We start from the raw sequence: 14,966 nt of genomic DNA on the forward strand, positions 1-14,966 counted from the left end.
CTCATTTCCTTTTGATATAAATTATCTTTGAGGCTAGCTATTCACTCTGAAGTAAATCTTGTAGGTTTTATACTGCTTGTGGTTGGGGACTTGGAATCTTTTGGTTTCTGCCAGTAGGGAAGCCAAGAACCCGGATTCTGAATGTACTGAGCACTTATGATTTCAAACTGAACAGTGAGTTGTCTGAGTCTATGTGACACACCCCTTCATCTTTTGATGGGAAAGGTTCCTTCTAACACATGCCAGTCATCCAGTTTCTACTGAACCTCTGTGTAAAACTGAATGTAGCCATGCATGTCTGAATGCATCACTGTCAAGGACAGTTTCCATTATTGCCATATTACCACCATTTAAAGGATGTCAACATCTGACTGGCCTCACACATAAGAGCTCAGATTTTTAAATCAGTCCTGTTTCCCTTTGATGGCAGAATTAATAAAGTATCAGAGGGGTAGCCGTGTTAGTCTGGTTCTGTAGAAGCAGCAAAGAATCCTGTGGCACCTTATAGACTAACAGAAGTTTTGCAGCATGAGCTTTAGTGGGTGAATACCCACTTCTTCTTGCATCCGAAGAAGTGGGTATTCACCCACGAAAGCTCATGCTGCAAAACTTCTGTTAGTCTATAAGGTGCCACAGGATTCTTTGCTGCTTCTACAGAATTAATAAAGGTTCAGGCCTTCTTAACAACAAACATTTACTGCTCTTGAAAGACAGGTATCTCCTAATGAAAGAAGAAAGAAACTTGTCATCTAAAGATATCAGAGACTCTTCCATTGTAGTCAGGGGGTGACATATCGTGAGAATAACCCATTTGCCTCTGACCTTAGTCACCACCAACAAGGAAGAGTGAGAGGAACAGTTAGAAACATCCTATTGTTTACTAGTTTCAACTACCTACCTACCACCCTTGACACAATTAGGGTGGTATTCAATTCTCAAATCATCATCATCTTTCTCAAAATTCAACAGTCCAAAAACCTAAATGTAGGAAATTTTGTAAACACACAGTTATCCAATGAGTTTTCCAAATAATCACTGATTAACAACCATCACACTCCAGACTTACATTACCCAACTCAGCCTTAGTTTATACCAATCTATGAAAAGAAATTCATATTTTTTGCCACACTAACTTATATTAAAGCAACAGTGACTATTCCAGACACCCAGTAATCTTACCGTATCATTTCTCAAATTAAATGGATTATATTCTCTTTTCCTTTGTTCATCCAGTTTTTTAAGATATTCTGCCAGTCTTTCCTTTCTTTTTCTTTTCATCCATGCTTGTATCTCTTTTCTCTCTCTTTCTGTTTTTGGAGACTGTCCAGTTGCAGTATCATGGATTCTGAGGACAGATATAAGCGTGAAACAATTCAGTATGTGTCTTTTAAACTATAGTGATGAGGGTCACATGAAAACACAGATATATAGTGATAATACTAAAATTCAGACACAAAAAGCCTAAATAATGATCAACTGGAATAGTCATTTATTATATTATTATATAAAATGGTCCCTTCTGGCCTGAAAATCTCTTAAAGAGTTAGTGGACACTTACGAAATTTTTCACCAAAATAATTTGTTCCTTAGGGAAATGTATATCTCCCCTGTTAAACACATATTTCATGGAAGCTAAGTAGATTGTATTCACTGTTTGAATACTAGGGCAACTGAAGTCAATGGAAGTGCACTCATGCTTAAAGTTAAGCATGTGTGGAGATGTTTGTAGGGTTAAATTTAAGAGACAATGACATTTTATAACACATTTATTTAATCATGTTAGTTTTAACCAACAAGCTGCTTGTTTTATTAGAGTTTTAAACACTAGTGAATTTAAACAATTTAATTTACTCAGTACAAAGCAGAAGTGAAGTCGACCGCTATATTATTACCTGGAGATATTTCTAGCCTGTGTTTTTGTAATGCCCAGTTCTGTAGTGGAAACACCACCCTCTGTTACAAGATCATCAATAACATCGGTAATACCACTCAGTCCAGTAATTTGCAGAGGATTGTCTATGAAACTCAAATTAAGGAAAAAACAATGATGTTACTAAAACAGGAATATATTTCCAAGAAAAACTAAAATTAAAATATCTTAAAATCTTCACTTTTGAGCTCATGTGGACAAGAATATTCTCCTTATTCAAGAACTAGTTACCCATACTCTTGTCTACCCAGTTGCCCATATTTCTACATGTGTATTGTTAGAGTTGCATAGAACAATATTCTAGGTGTGACACACATCAATCCATTTTCATTCAATGGTTGAATACAGAATATCTCTTCAATACAGAACTACAGCCTGCTGGGTTGCATTTTTATTCAATAACTTTGTAATGGTTTCATTGTGTTGATTCTGCTTTTAATATGATTATTTCAATGGAAGCAGTGTGCTTGTCCAAAAGCAAAAATTAGCCCATAAAAATAATATAAAAAAACATGCATAAACACTAGTAATGTCTTTCTTAAATGCTCAAAATGTACAAAAGAAACATAATTTTCAGCGGACTACATGGTGTCTTATATAAATCATGTTTATTCATATCGTATTAGTGCATGTTAAGGTTATTCTGATCTAGGTTACGTATATAAAACTGCCTAACTAGAAAAGCATTACATATATGCCTAGATTTCTATATAGATAAGATTCCCAGTTTGATACTCCATTTTCCAGTAGGCTTTTTAGAAATACAATGTTGGCAATGTAGTTTAACAAAATCTGCAATTATTTCAAAATACTTACCTATCATCTAAATCTTCATTTATATGAATGTCTGAAATAGAAATATCTTTAATCAATTAAAACGTAAACACATGTATTAACATCTAATTTCTGTGCAAATGGAACAAGACATACAGATTTGTTAGGTGAAATATAGACTTTTTCAAACTGGATATGTTTATATTATAATGAATATATGTACTATTGTGTAGTCTTAACTACCTTGTGCTCATGACAGGATTTGGAAATACATTATCTACAGGGCCCTACCAAATTCATGGCCGTGAAAAAATGCGTCACGGCCCGTGAAATCTGGTCTTGCCCCGTGAAATTTGGTCTTTTCTGTGCTTTTACCCTATGTTATACAGATTTCACGGGGGAGACCAGCGTTTATCAAATTGGGGGTCCTGACTCAAAAGGGAGTTACAGGGGGGTCACGAGGTTATTTTGGGGGGGGGTCACAAGGGAGGTTGCAGGGAGGTCACAAGGTTATTTTAGGGGGGTATTGCCACCCTTACTTCTGCGCTGCCTTCAGAGCTGAACAGCTGGAGAGCGGCGGCTGTTGTCCAGGCGCCCAGCTCTGAAGCCAGCACCCCACCAGCAGCAATGCAGAAGTAAGGATGGCAATACCATACCATCCCACCTTTACTTCTGTGCTGCTGCTTTCAGAGCTGGGCAGCCAGAGAGCGGCAGCTGCTGCCTGAGGGCCCAGTTCTGCAGGCAGCAGTGCAGACATAAGGGTGGCAATACCATACCATGCCATCCTTACTTCTGCACTGTTGCTGGCAGCTGCTCTGCCTTCAGAGCTGGGCTCCCGGCCGGCAGCCTCTGCTCTCCAGCTGCCCAGCTCTGAAGGCAGAGCCTCTACCAGCAGCAGTAGAGAAGTAAGGATAGCAGTACCGCGACCCCCTTACAATAACCTTGTGGCCCCCGCACAACTGCTTTTGGATCAAGACCCCTACAATTACAACACAATGACATTTCAGATTTAAATAGCGGAAATCATGACATTTACAATTTTAAAAATCCTATGACCATGAATTTGGTAGGGCCCTAATCATCTAGCATCACTATTGCTACTTAGTGGTCAGAGACATTCAGTGTAACAAAGATCAATCTTGGCCCTTAGTTTGATAGTTACAGCTCTACTTTTAAATACAATTTAGTAACAATTATATAATCAGTCTGGCTTTTTATATCGTTTGATGTTCACTGCTTATAAGCAGATTTCACTTGGGAGCTGAGATTTGAAAACAGTGGTGCCAACACTTTTCCTGCTGTGCCCCGCTTTATCAGTATTGGAATCTGTTGGCGCCTCCCTCCATTACTGAACAATTGGCTCAGCAGAGGAGCTTGGGGCAGAACTGGGGAGGAGGGAGGAGCTGGGGCTCAACGTGGAGCTGGCCTGGGGAGAGAGAGCGATAATGAGGGCAGAGCTGGACTAGGGCCGGAGCCAGGAGTGGAGCCAGAACAGTGAGAGGAGCCAGGGCCAGGAGTGGAGCTGGGAGAGGAGGCAGGACTGGGGCCAGGAGCTGAGCTAGGGCCAAGAGCTGGGTCCAACCTGTGGCTAGGGTTGGAGCTGGGAGTGGAGCAGTGGCCAGAAGCAGAGCTGCAGCCGGAGCCGAAGCTGCGGCTGTGGCCGGGGCTACGGATGGAAGCAGAGCTGCAGCCATGGCCAGAGAAGAGCTGGGGGCAGAGCAGTGTTGGGTGGCACTCCCTCCCCGCCCTCTATGGGGGCTGGCCAGAGCCCCATCACACCCCTCCACGGGGGGCACTATTTTAAAACCATTAGCGAGGCTGTTACAGCTTGAGAGCTAGATTCATAGTCACTCACCAAAAGTACATATAATAACTAAGAATGTGAAAGAAGAGAAAGGCAAGAGAATTGTCATTGCACATACAGCCAAAGAGAACTGTAATGTCAGTACAAATATTTACTTTGCACATTGAAATGAGGCTAGATGAAATAAAATGAACATTCAGGCTAGGATACAGCTAAGGGAAAAAACGGTTACCCACCTTTTAGTAACTGTTGTTCTTCGAGATGTGTTGTTCATGTCCATTCAAAGTAGGTGTGCGCGCGCTGCGTGCACGCCAGCCGGAAGATTTTCCCCTAGCAGCGTCCGTAGGGTCGGTCCTGGCGCCCCCTGGAGTGGCGCCACTATGGCGCCCTATAAAGGGGCCCGCCGACCCTCCACCCCCTCAGTTCCTTCTTGCCGGCACTCCGACAGAGGGGCAGGAGGGTGGGTATTGGAATGGACATGAACAATACATCTCGAAGAACAACAGTTACTAAAAGGTGCGTAACCATTTTTTCTTCTTCGAGTGGTTGTTGATGTCCATTCAAAGTAGGTGACTCACAAGCCTAATCTTAGGTGGTGGGGTCGGAGATCACTGCTGACTGGAGCACTGCATGACCGAAGGCTGCATCATCCCTAGCCTGGTGCGTGATGGCGTAGTGAGACAAGAACGTGTGGATGGAGGACCACGTGGCCGCTCTACAAATCTCCTGAGTCGGGACCTGAGCCAGGAACGCCACAGAGGAGGCCTGCGCTATAGTGGAGTGGGCCATGACCAGAGGGACAGGGGTCGTAGCTATACGATAGCATTCCCAGATAAAGGTCGCGATCCACGAAGAGATGCGCTGAGAGGAGACCGGGAGCCCGTTCATCCTATCTGCCACTGCGATGAAGAGCTGAGTCGAGCGTCTAAACGGCTTGGTATGCTTGATGTAAAAAGCCAAGGCCCTGCAGACATCAAGGGAATGTAACCTCCGCTCCTCATTGGAAGAGTGTGGTTTCGGATAAAACACCGGGAGAAACTGTGAAACGACCTTGGGTAGGAAAGCCGGATGAGGTCTAAGTTGGACCTTGTCCTTATAGAAGACAGTGTACGCGGGCTCAGATGTTAACGCCCTGAGCTCCGACACCCTCCTGGCCGAGGTGATCGCCACCAGGAAGGCGGTCTTGTACGACAAGTACAACAGGGAGCACGAAGCCAGAGGCTCAAAGGGAGGCCCCGAGAGGGTGGAAAGGACCAGATTCAGGTCCCAAGCAGGGGTCGGCTGACGAACATGCGGGAATAACCTGTCCATACCATTGAGGAAACGCCCGACCAGCAGGTTCGCAAACACCGAGGCACCCCCCTCTCCCAGATGAAAAGCCGAGATGGCCACCAAGTGGACATGAATGGAGGAAAGGGAGAGGCCCAGTTGTCTTAGGTGGAGCAAATAGTCTAGGACAATGGCGATTGGGACCCCCAGCAGATCGTGACCCCGCTGACCCGACCAGATGGAGAAGTGCTTCCATTTGGCCAGGTAGGTGGCCCTAGTTGACGGTTTCCTGCTACCGAGTAGCACTTGTCTGACCTGCTGGGAGCACTGCATCTCCACCGAGTTCAGCCACGGAGCATCCGGGCTGTGAGGTGAAGGGACTCGAGGTTTGGGTGGCGGAGGGAGCCCTGGTCCTGCGTGATCAGGTCGGGGAGCAGGGGCAGCGTTAGGGGCGCCTGAACGGACATGTGCAGTAGTGACGTGTACCAATGCTGGCGCGGCCACGCCGGAGCTATCAGGATTACCCTCGCGTGATCCCTGCGAATCTTCAAAATCACCCTGTGTATCAGGGGGATCGGAGGAAAGGCGTAGAGCAGACTGATCCCCCAAGACTGAAGGAAGGCGTCCAACAGAGACCCCTGACTGCGGCCCAAGAAGGACCAGAACCGACGGCACTTCCTGTTTTCCCTCGAGGCGAACAGGTCTAACCGGGGAAAACCCCAGAGCTGGAAAATTGAGCGCATCACATCCCATCGGAGGGACCACTCGTGACCCCGGAACGAGCAGCTGAGGGTGTCTGCCAAACTGTTCTGCTCCCCCGGAAGGTAGAACGCCATCAGGTGGGTAGCATTCTGGATGCAGAAATCCCACAGCGCGAGGGCTTCCCTGCACAGGGGAGAGGAGCGTGCACCCCCCTGTTTGTTGATATAAAAGACTGCCACCGTGTTGTCCGAGAGGACTGAAACACATCTGCCGGCCAGGTGGGACCGGAGGGTCAAACAAGCCAGGCGAACCGCTCTCAGCTCCCTGACATTGATATGCAACTCAAGGTCCTCCAGCGACCACAAGCCCTGCATCCTGAGGTGTCCCAGGTGCGCTCCCCAACCCCGATCTGAGGCATCCGTTACCAGGGAGAGGGAGAGCTGAGGGGCAGCGAAGGGGACACCCATGCACACTTTCTGCGGGTCAAGCCACCACCGCAGCGAGCTTAGCACCAAGCGGGGAATGGACACCACTGAGTCCAAGGGGTCCCTGGCCGGACGACAAACTGTCGCTAACCAGGACCGTAGCGGGCGAAGCTGGAGTCTGGCATGGTCTACCATATAGGTGCACACCACCATGTGATCCAACAGCCGGAGGCAAACTCGCACCGTGGTAACCAGGGCGCGGTGCAGTCCGAGGATGAGCTTGGAAATCGCACGGAACCTAGATTCCGGCAGGTACGCTCTGGCGTGGGTGGAGTCCAGAACTGCTCCTATGAACTCTATGCATTGCGTTGGAGACAGGGTGGACTTGGCTTCGTTCAAGAGGAGGCCGAGATCGAGAAAGGTCTGCCTGATGAACAACACCTGGGTCTCCACCTGCTCCTTGGAGCGGCCCTTTATGAGCCAGTCGTCCAGGTAGGGGAATACCTGGATGCCCCGCCTGCGCAGGAAGGCCGCCACGACTACCATGCACTTCGTGAAGACCCTTGGAGCAGCTGACAGGCCGAACGGGAGCACCGTGAACTGCAGATGGACGTCGGCCACAACAAACCTGAGGTACCAACGGTGTCGGGGAATTATGGCAATGTGGAAATAAGCGTCCTTTAAGTCGAGGGCAGCATACCAATCTCCTGGATCCAGGGAGGGAATAATCGAGGACAGGGAGACCATACGGAACTTGAGCTTTCGCACAAACTTGTTCAGCCACCGCAAGTCTAGGATGGGACTCAGGCCCCCTTTCGCCTTTGGTATTAGGAAATACCGGGAGTAGAAGCCTTTGCCCCTGAGCTCCCGAGGGACTTCCTCCACCGCCCCTGCCTCCGTGAGGGACTTCACTTCTTGAGTTAGAAGTTGCTCGTGAGATGGGTCCCTGAAGAGGGACGGAGGGGGGGGCTGGTGGGGCGGGAGGGAGGAGAACTGGATAGAATATCCCCTCTCTACCGTGCGGAGCACCCAGCTGTCCGACGTGATTTGGGACCAGGCATGGTAGAAGGGGGACAGACGTGACCCAAAGGTAGGGGTAGAAGGATCCAGAGTCTCGATAGGTAGGTCACCCTCGACCGTACCATCAAATAGGGGGTCTAGGCCCTGATGGTGGTCTCGATTAACCAGATGCCTGGCCGGAGGGGTGGCGTTGGTGGCGCCTCCTGCCATTTCTGCCCCACCTGCGCCCCAGCTCCTGGCGAGTCTGTGGCTGGTATGGGCACGGGGCCGTCTGCGGCCTAAACTGTCTGCGCTGGGTTGCAGGGGTATGCAAGCCCAGCGAGCCTTTAGGCTATGCAGACATTTGTCCGTTTTTTCTGAAAATAGCATCTGCCCCTCGAAGGGGAGGTCTTGAATTGTCTGCTGGACCTCATAGGGCAGGCCCGAGACCTGGAGCCAGGCTCCCCGCCGCATGACCAGGCCCATGGCCAGGGTGCGCGAGGCTGAGTCCACCACATCTAAGGCAGCCTGGAGAGAGGCTCGGGAGATCAGCTTTCCCTCCTCCACTAGGGCTCAAAACTCTGACCTCGAGTCCTGGGGAAGGAGCTCCGTAAACTTCGACATGGCTGAACACATGTTATGACCATATCGGCTTACAATTGCCTGTTGGTTGGCAAGGTGGAGTTGTAAGCCCGCCGTGGAGTACACCTTTCTGCCAAAGAGCTCGAGTCTTTTAGCGTCCCTGCTCTTTGGTGTTGACCCCTGAAACCCTTGATGCTCCCGCTGGTTGGCCGCATCCACTACCAGGGAGTCTGGGGGGGTGTACAGGTGTTCGTGCCCTTTAGAAGGGACGAAATAGCGGCGCTCCGTCCTCTTGGCAGTAGGGGCCAGTGAGGCTGGCATTTGCCATAAGGTGCAGGATGTATCCGCTATAGTCTTTATCAGCGGGAGGGCCACCCTGGATGGCCCTGAGGGAGCCAGGATGTCTACTACAGGGTCCGCGTCCACCTCGATTTCCTCCGCTTGGTTTGCGAGGCTCTGAGCTGCTCGCCGCAGCAATTGTTGGAGGATTCGAGTGTCCTCTAGGGCCGGTGCCGCAGCCGTGACCCAAGACCGCTTCGTCCGGGAAGGAAGATGAGGAAATTACATGGATCGGTCCTTTCTCCGGTGCATGCAGCCTTTCGGGGTCCTGCGGCACACGGTACTGTGGTTGCAGTGCCGGTTCCGATTCCAAATGCGGCACCGCAACCGGTACCGGGGTTGCCAGTGAGCGGCTTGGCGTATCGGGCGGTGCCTGCGGAGCCCGAACTGAAGCCACTGCTGGTGCCGCTGCCCGGCCAGGGGGTGCTGAACTTGGAAATGGCACACCCCTCCCGGGAGACGGTGGAGGAGGCAGCTGCGCCGGGGCCACCGACGCCGAGGACACCAAGGCCGACCTTGATCGAGGACCAAATGCCTGGCCTACCGACTGGTGGTAGGCCCAGGGAGTCCAAAACGGCCACTGCGAGGACGGCTGCCATTGTTGCTGCCACTGCGGGTAACGCTGGTGGCTCGCCCCCGAAACCGATCTCCTGCTCCGTGACCGGCTGGAGTGGTAGGAGTCTGCCTCTGAGTCTGAGGTCTCTGAGTACGAGGACCTGGGGGGAGCAGCACCCAGTGCCGTTGGAGAGCGGTGCGGAGGCGGCGGGGAGCCTCTCATCTGGTCCGGTGCCACCTTGGTGGCGCGGTGCGGGGAGGGAGGCGACAGCATGGCCAGCTTGCCCTTTGATTGTACTGGAGGACGGACCACGGTAGGCAACTCCCTATGGTGCGGGGAGGATGGCGCCGGGAGTCCCGTCAAATCTGAGGCCGTCTCGAACACCTCTGGCATCGAAGGGGGGCACAAGTCTCTGCTGAGGTCTGGGGATTTAGGCTGGTCCGGACTCGACTGCCCTCTCTGCAGTGCGGGAGTCGATGGAGCCGCTGAGGGCTGTAGCCTAGCCTGTCCGCTTGCACCCGCGGACGGCGTCGGTCTCGGATCCTGGTGGGGTGACCGTTCCCTCAGCAGCTTCCTCCTCTTGGCAGGCACCGGCGACAGTGAGCGTTGCCGCACTGAGGCCGACTTCCTATGACCTGACTCTGTCCGGTGCCGGGTTTTTGACGACTTGGGCTGGGTCCTAAGTCCTCAAGCTGGTGCCAGGGCGCTCCGCACCGAGGAAGACGTGCTGGGCACCGCCTCGGCCGGTTCCAGGTCCGAGGGTGGCCGCAAGGCAGCCTCCATCAGGAGGACCCTAAGTCTTTGAGCTCTGTCCTTGAGAGTTCTCGGCAGAAGCCTCTACAGATAGAGCACCGGTCCTTTTGTGGCTCTCTCCGAGGCACCTCAAACAAGCAGTGCGGGTCACTCTTGGGCATGAATTTCCCGCAGTCCTTGCAGAGTTTAAACCCGGGGGACCCGGGCATGCCCCAGCGGGCGACGAAAACTTGGGGGGGGGACCCCCCCAACTACGAAGAACTATATACAATGATCCAGGTAAACTAACTATAATGCAACTATATACACGGACTATACATAAGGATAGGACACTGCAAACTTGCTATGCGCAAGAGAAGTTCCAGCTAGCCATCACCGGCGGTAAGAAGGAACTGAGGGGGTGCTGGTCAGCGGGCCTCTTTATAGGGTGCCATACTGGCGCCACTCCAGGGGGCGCCAGGGCCGACCCTACGGACGCTGCTAGGGGAAAATCTTCCGGCTGGCGTGCACGCAGCGCGCGCACACCTACTTTGAATGGACATGAACAACCACTCGAAGAAGAACTGGTATTAGTGACATACAGCAACACATTTCACCGCTATGTGGTGGACTGGAGTTAAATTCTCATCTCAAGTCACTGGGCAGATAAAAAAGAGGGGATGCTGGCAGAATCAGACCCAAAATTATTTACTTTCCTTCAACAACATTCTAATGGAGGCATCTTTGGACATAACACAGGATATAATACCCCTCTGGACTGTCATCAAACATTAACGTACATCTGTACATTAAACATATGTGCATGGGTTACAAAAACAGTGCTTCTACACTTCTGAATGCATAAATCAAGCAACCGCGAAAAGTTGCAAACTGATCTTTACGAACATATTGCCACCATGATACTTCACATAATGCTAATGATCTCACCACACACTAAGCCATGAGGACTTTTGTTGGGCTTGGCAGAGAGATTGTGTTGCTCCTTTAAGGGTGGTTAGAGAGCCAGAGAGTTACCTGCAACATGGAGGAAGCTCCATCCCAGGTCAGCATGGGGATGCTGACCTATTACCCCTCCCCGAGGTGATGGGAAGAGAGGGGGACTGTTTATGCTCATATCTGAGCAGTGAAAGCCCTCTTTTTGCCTGGACAGGCAGAGCACCACCCACCTGTCCAGCAGTATAAGTAGTTGAAATACCAGGTTTTCATTATGATCCACTTTGGGCATTATGCTAGTTTCTCCTTTGGGGGGTCTGGGAAGGAGTTTTCCCTCACTGCCAGTTTGGCAAAGGCAAGGTAGGTTGTTTTTTTTGCATTTCCCACAGTGGACTGGAGTTTTGGGGGAGGAGGGAAGAACAAAAGGGGGGGGGGCTATGATGTCACAACTCATTATGTAAGTGCAGGTACTCCATCGGGAATGGATACAGTGATCAGATAAAATAGACTGGGAAAAAAGACAAAGGAGGTATTCATTGAAAGAGGGGAAACTGTGGGAGGACAGGTTGCTGTGAGGTCAGGACTCTTATGACTGGGTATGGCAGGTACTCAACCTCTCCCCCATTTAGCTCCATTAACCCTCATTCAAGGGGAGTGGAGGAGGTCCCAACAGTCTCCCTGGGTATATGTAAATGATTATGGAATTACCTGCACTGTACAATGTTATCTGCTGGGTACTCCCAGACATTTAGTAATAAATTTGCAGCCTAATTAAACCACAACCAGTGTCTCCTCCTCTCCTCCTTCCAGCATAGCCAGACAATGAGAAAGATTGCAGCAACACAAAGAAATGTGTCTACTTGCTTTTTAACAAGCAAAGGGGGAAAAGGGTAAATTAAAGAATGATACCAGATGATGACTTTATATGACTCAGAAGGTTAGCAGATGAAGTTGCAGGAGAAAGAGAGTGAGCTTGCAAGGCTGTATAACGGGTTACAGAATATTCAGGTCTTGAACCCTCCTCTTCTTCATCCATAAGATCTTCAAAGTCCACAGAGCTCACGTAACGTGCTGATGCAACAGAAGAATTAATAGACACAGTAAGTAAAACATAGTAAAAAAAAATCCAGACAAAAACCAGAAAATGCAGTGAACTAATATATTTATGAATTTGTGTTATGGATTGATTAATATACCCTTCTAACCAAAAAAAACCCCCCAAACCCAATGTATTCAGATCACTGTGCTGCTGAAAGTTAACCAGTTGAAGTATGGAGCCATACTGCCCCAGTCTGAGCTCCAGGAGTCACTGTGGCTCCTGGAGCTGCCGAGTACATGGTAGCCTGCCCATGTGAAGGACTAAATTGTGGCTCATCTGTGCAGTGGGTCATGGATCAATTTTGTGTATCAATACAGAATGTAGCCATGATCTGGCCATATATTTGATATGAAATCATAATATGTTCCCTCTTGGCCTCAATTAATAGTACAGTGCAGCAGAGCTACCCATATAAGTATTTTCAATCCATTTTCTAGACAAAAATAATCAATTACATAATCAATACCTCACCACTAAGAAACCAATTTAACTGATGTGACCTTTTAGTAAGTCATGCCAAAGGGTAATATTATATCCTTTTAGCCACCAAAACGGCATGAATAATGAAATTTTATTATAACATAGGGAAAACATTCAGAGGCCAAATTATGATGTCTTACAAAATTAGTGTGGAAGCCAATGCAAGCCCTGCAGTTGATTTTACAAAACAACTGCAATAAGAACCATTTCCTCTAAAACCCAAGATTAGGTCCTGCATCTTAGTCATGGAAACAATTAAAAGTATATAAATAATTTCTAGTCCAATGTGGTTGAGTAAATTCCCCTTATATCAGTACTTTAATTTTCTAACTTTCATTTTACATCTTCTTGATTGGTAAACTGATCTTTTCCCAATTTTATAACTGAGGTAACATTATTTTAAGTGGTAATAAATTTGCAAAATTCCATGATTCAGCACAGGGCCCACAACTCCTCATTTAGCAGGACACATACCTTCATCAATAACTCCCGCATCTTCAGAGAACAAGGAAGCTGCACCCAAGTTCGGACTGGCAGCCATTCCTAAATCTTCTATTGTTTTTACTATCTAAGAAAAGAACCCACACACTTGATAAAAGTATTTTTGATTAATGTTTTGTTTAAATGAAACAATTATATATCACATATTCATGAAAGGATTGTTTTAAACCAAAATATTTATTTAACATTTTCATAAATGTTATTCAAAACATTTTCAACTAAATAAATAATCTGGCTGAGAGAGGCGGCAAAGAGCCCTAATTGAGTCTTGTTCAATCAGTTCACATAAACAGCTAAATCTTTAAAGACTTTACCCTGCTAATGTTTACAATACTATTCACATGAGTAGTCCCATTAAGCTCATGCTTAAGGGCTTGTCTACATGGAGAGTTAGTGCGTAGCAAGTCAGAGTGTGGAAAAAATGGTTACCTGCCTTCTGTAACTGTTGTTCTTTGAGGTGTGTTGCTCATATCCATTCCATTCTAGGTGCGTGCATGCCCACGTGCACAATCGTTGGGGACTTTTCTCTTAGAGGTATCCATTTGGTCTGCTGTGGCACCGCCTTGAGTGCCGCACTCATGCATTGGTATATCAGGTGCCACCAATCCTACCCTCTCTTAGTTCCTTCTCGCTGGCAATTCTGACAGAGGGGCAGAAGGGTGGGTAATGGAATGGACATGAGCAACACATCTTGAAGAATAAGTTACAGAAGGTAGGTAGCCGTTTTTTCCTCTTCAAGTGCTTGCTCATGTTGATTCCATTCTAGATGACTCATGAGCAGTATCCTCTGCGGTTCAGAGTTCACAGTCTAGCGCAGTGGTCACCAACCGGTCGATTGCAATCTCTGGTAGCACAGCAGGGCTCCCTGCCTGCTCCGGCCCCATGCAACTCCCGAAAGCAGCCAGTGCAGCCCCAGGGCGAGGAACAGGGATCGCCCTCCGTGCGCTGCTCCGGCCTGCAAGCTCTGCCCCTGCAGCTCCCATAGGCTGGGAACAAGGAGCTATGGCCAATGGGAACTGCGTGAGCGGAGCTTGCAGAGAGGGACAGTGCCCAGAGCCACGTGCTGCCCGCCCGCCCCCAGGGGCCACAGGGACATGTTGGCCCCTTCTAGGGGCAGTGTGGGGCCAGCGTAGGCAGGGAGCCTGCCTTAGTGGCAGCCACGCTGCACTGCCGACCAGGAGCTGCTGGAGGTAAGTGCTGCCCAGCGGGATGCCGCACTCCAACCCCCAGCCCTGAGCCCCGTCCCAGAGCCAGCAACCCAAGACCCCTCCTGCACCCCGATCCCCCTCCTACAGCCCAAACCCCAACCCTGAGATCCCTCCAGAGCCATCACCCCAAACCAGCCCTGAGCCCATTCCTGGAGCCACCACCCTGTGCCCCAGCTCTGACCCCCCTCCCAGAGCCAGCACCCTGTACCCCCTCCTGCATCCCAACCCCCTGCACCTTGCTTGTTGATATAGAACATAGCCACTATACTGTCCATCAGGACTTGGACCACCCTGCTCTTTAGGTGAGATAGGAAGGTGTGGCAGGTGAAGCGGACCTTCCTGACATTGGTGTGTAGTGAACAATTGGTGTGTAGTGAGCTGGGACCAATGATCTTGCGTGCTGAGATTGCCTAGGTGGGTTCGCCACCCCAGGTCTGAAGCATCGGAGATGAGTGTAATCAATGGGGCTCTTTCCAGCAGTGATGCAGGGTTTTGCCACCATGCAAGTGACAACAGAACGTTGTCCGGGACCTTGACTACACGGTCCATGCTGTGTCTGTTGGGGATGTAGTCTGACGCCGGCCACGCCTGGAGAGGCCTGAGGTGGAGTCA

At 49.4% G+C, this 14,966-nt stretch overlaps 1 protein-coding gene across 11 annotated transcripts in view; it reads right to left on the bottom strand.

Moving 5' to 3' along the window:
• CPLANE1 (ciliogenesis and planar polarity effector 1) overlaps positions 1-14,966 on the bottom strand; it is a 161,388-nt gene that overhangs the window by 22,068 nt on the left and 124,354 nt on the right. For all 11 annotated transcript variants that reach the window (XM_039543543.1, XM_039543539.1, XM_039543542.1 and 8 more), the window contains 5 exons: positions 13,120-13,213; positions 11,976-12,137; positions 2,747-2,777; positions 1,893-2,024; positions 1,180-1,345 (listed from right to left, as the gene is read on the bottom strand). In XM_039543543.1, coding sequence (XP_039399477.1) covers positions 1,180-1,345; positions 1,893-2,024; positions 2,747-2,777; positions 11,976-12,137; positions 13,120-13,213 — 585 coding nt within the window. The remainder of the gene's footprint in view (positions 1-1,179; positions 1,346-1,892; positions 2,025-2,746; positions 2,778-11,975; positions 12,138-13,119; positions 13,214-14,966) is intronic.

The sequence above is a fragment of the Mauremys reevesii genome, linkage group 6 (assembly GCF_016161935.1).
Source record: "Mauremys reevesii isolate NIE-2019 linkage group 6, ASM1616193v1, whole genome shotgun sequence".
Taxonomy (NCBI): Eukaryota; Metazoa; Chordata; order Testudines; family Geoemydidae; genus Mauremys; species Mauremys reevesii.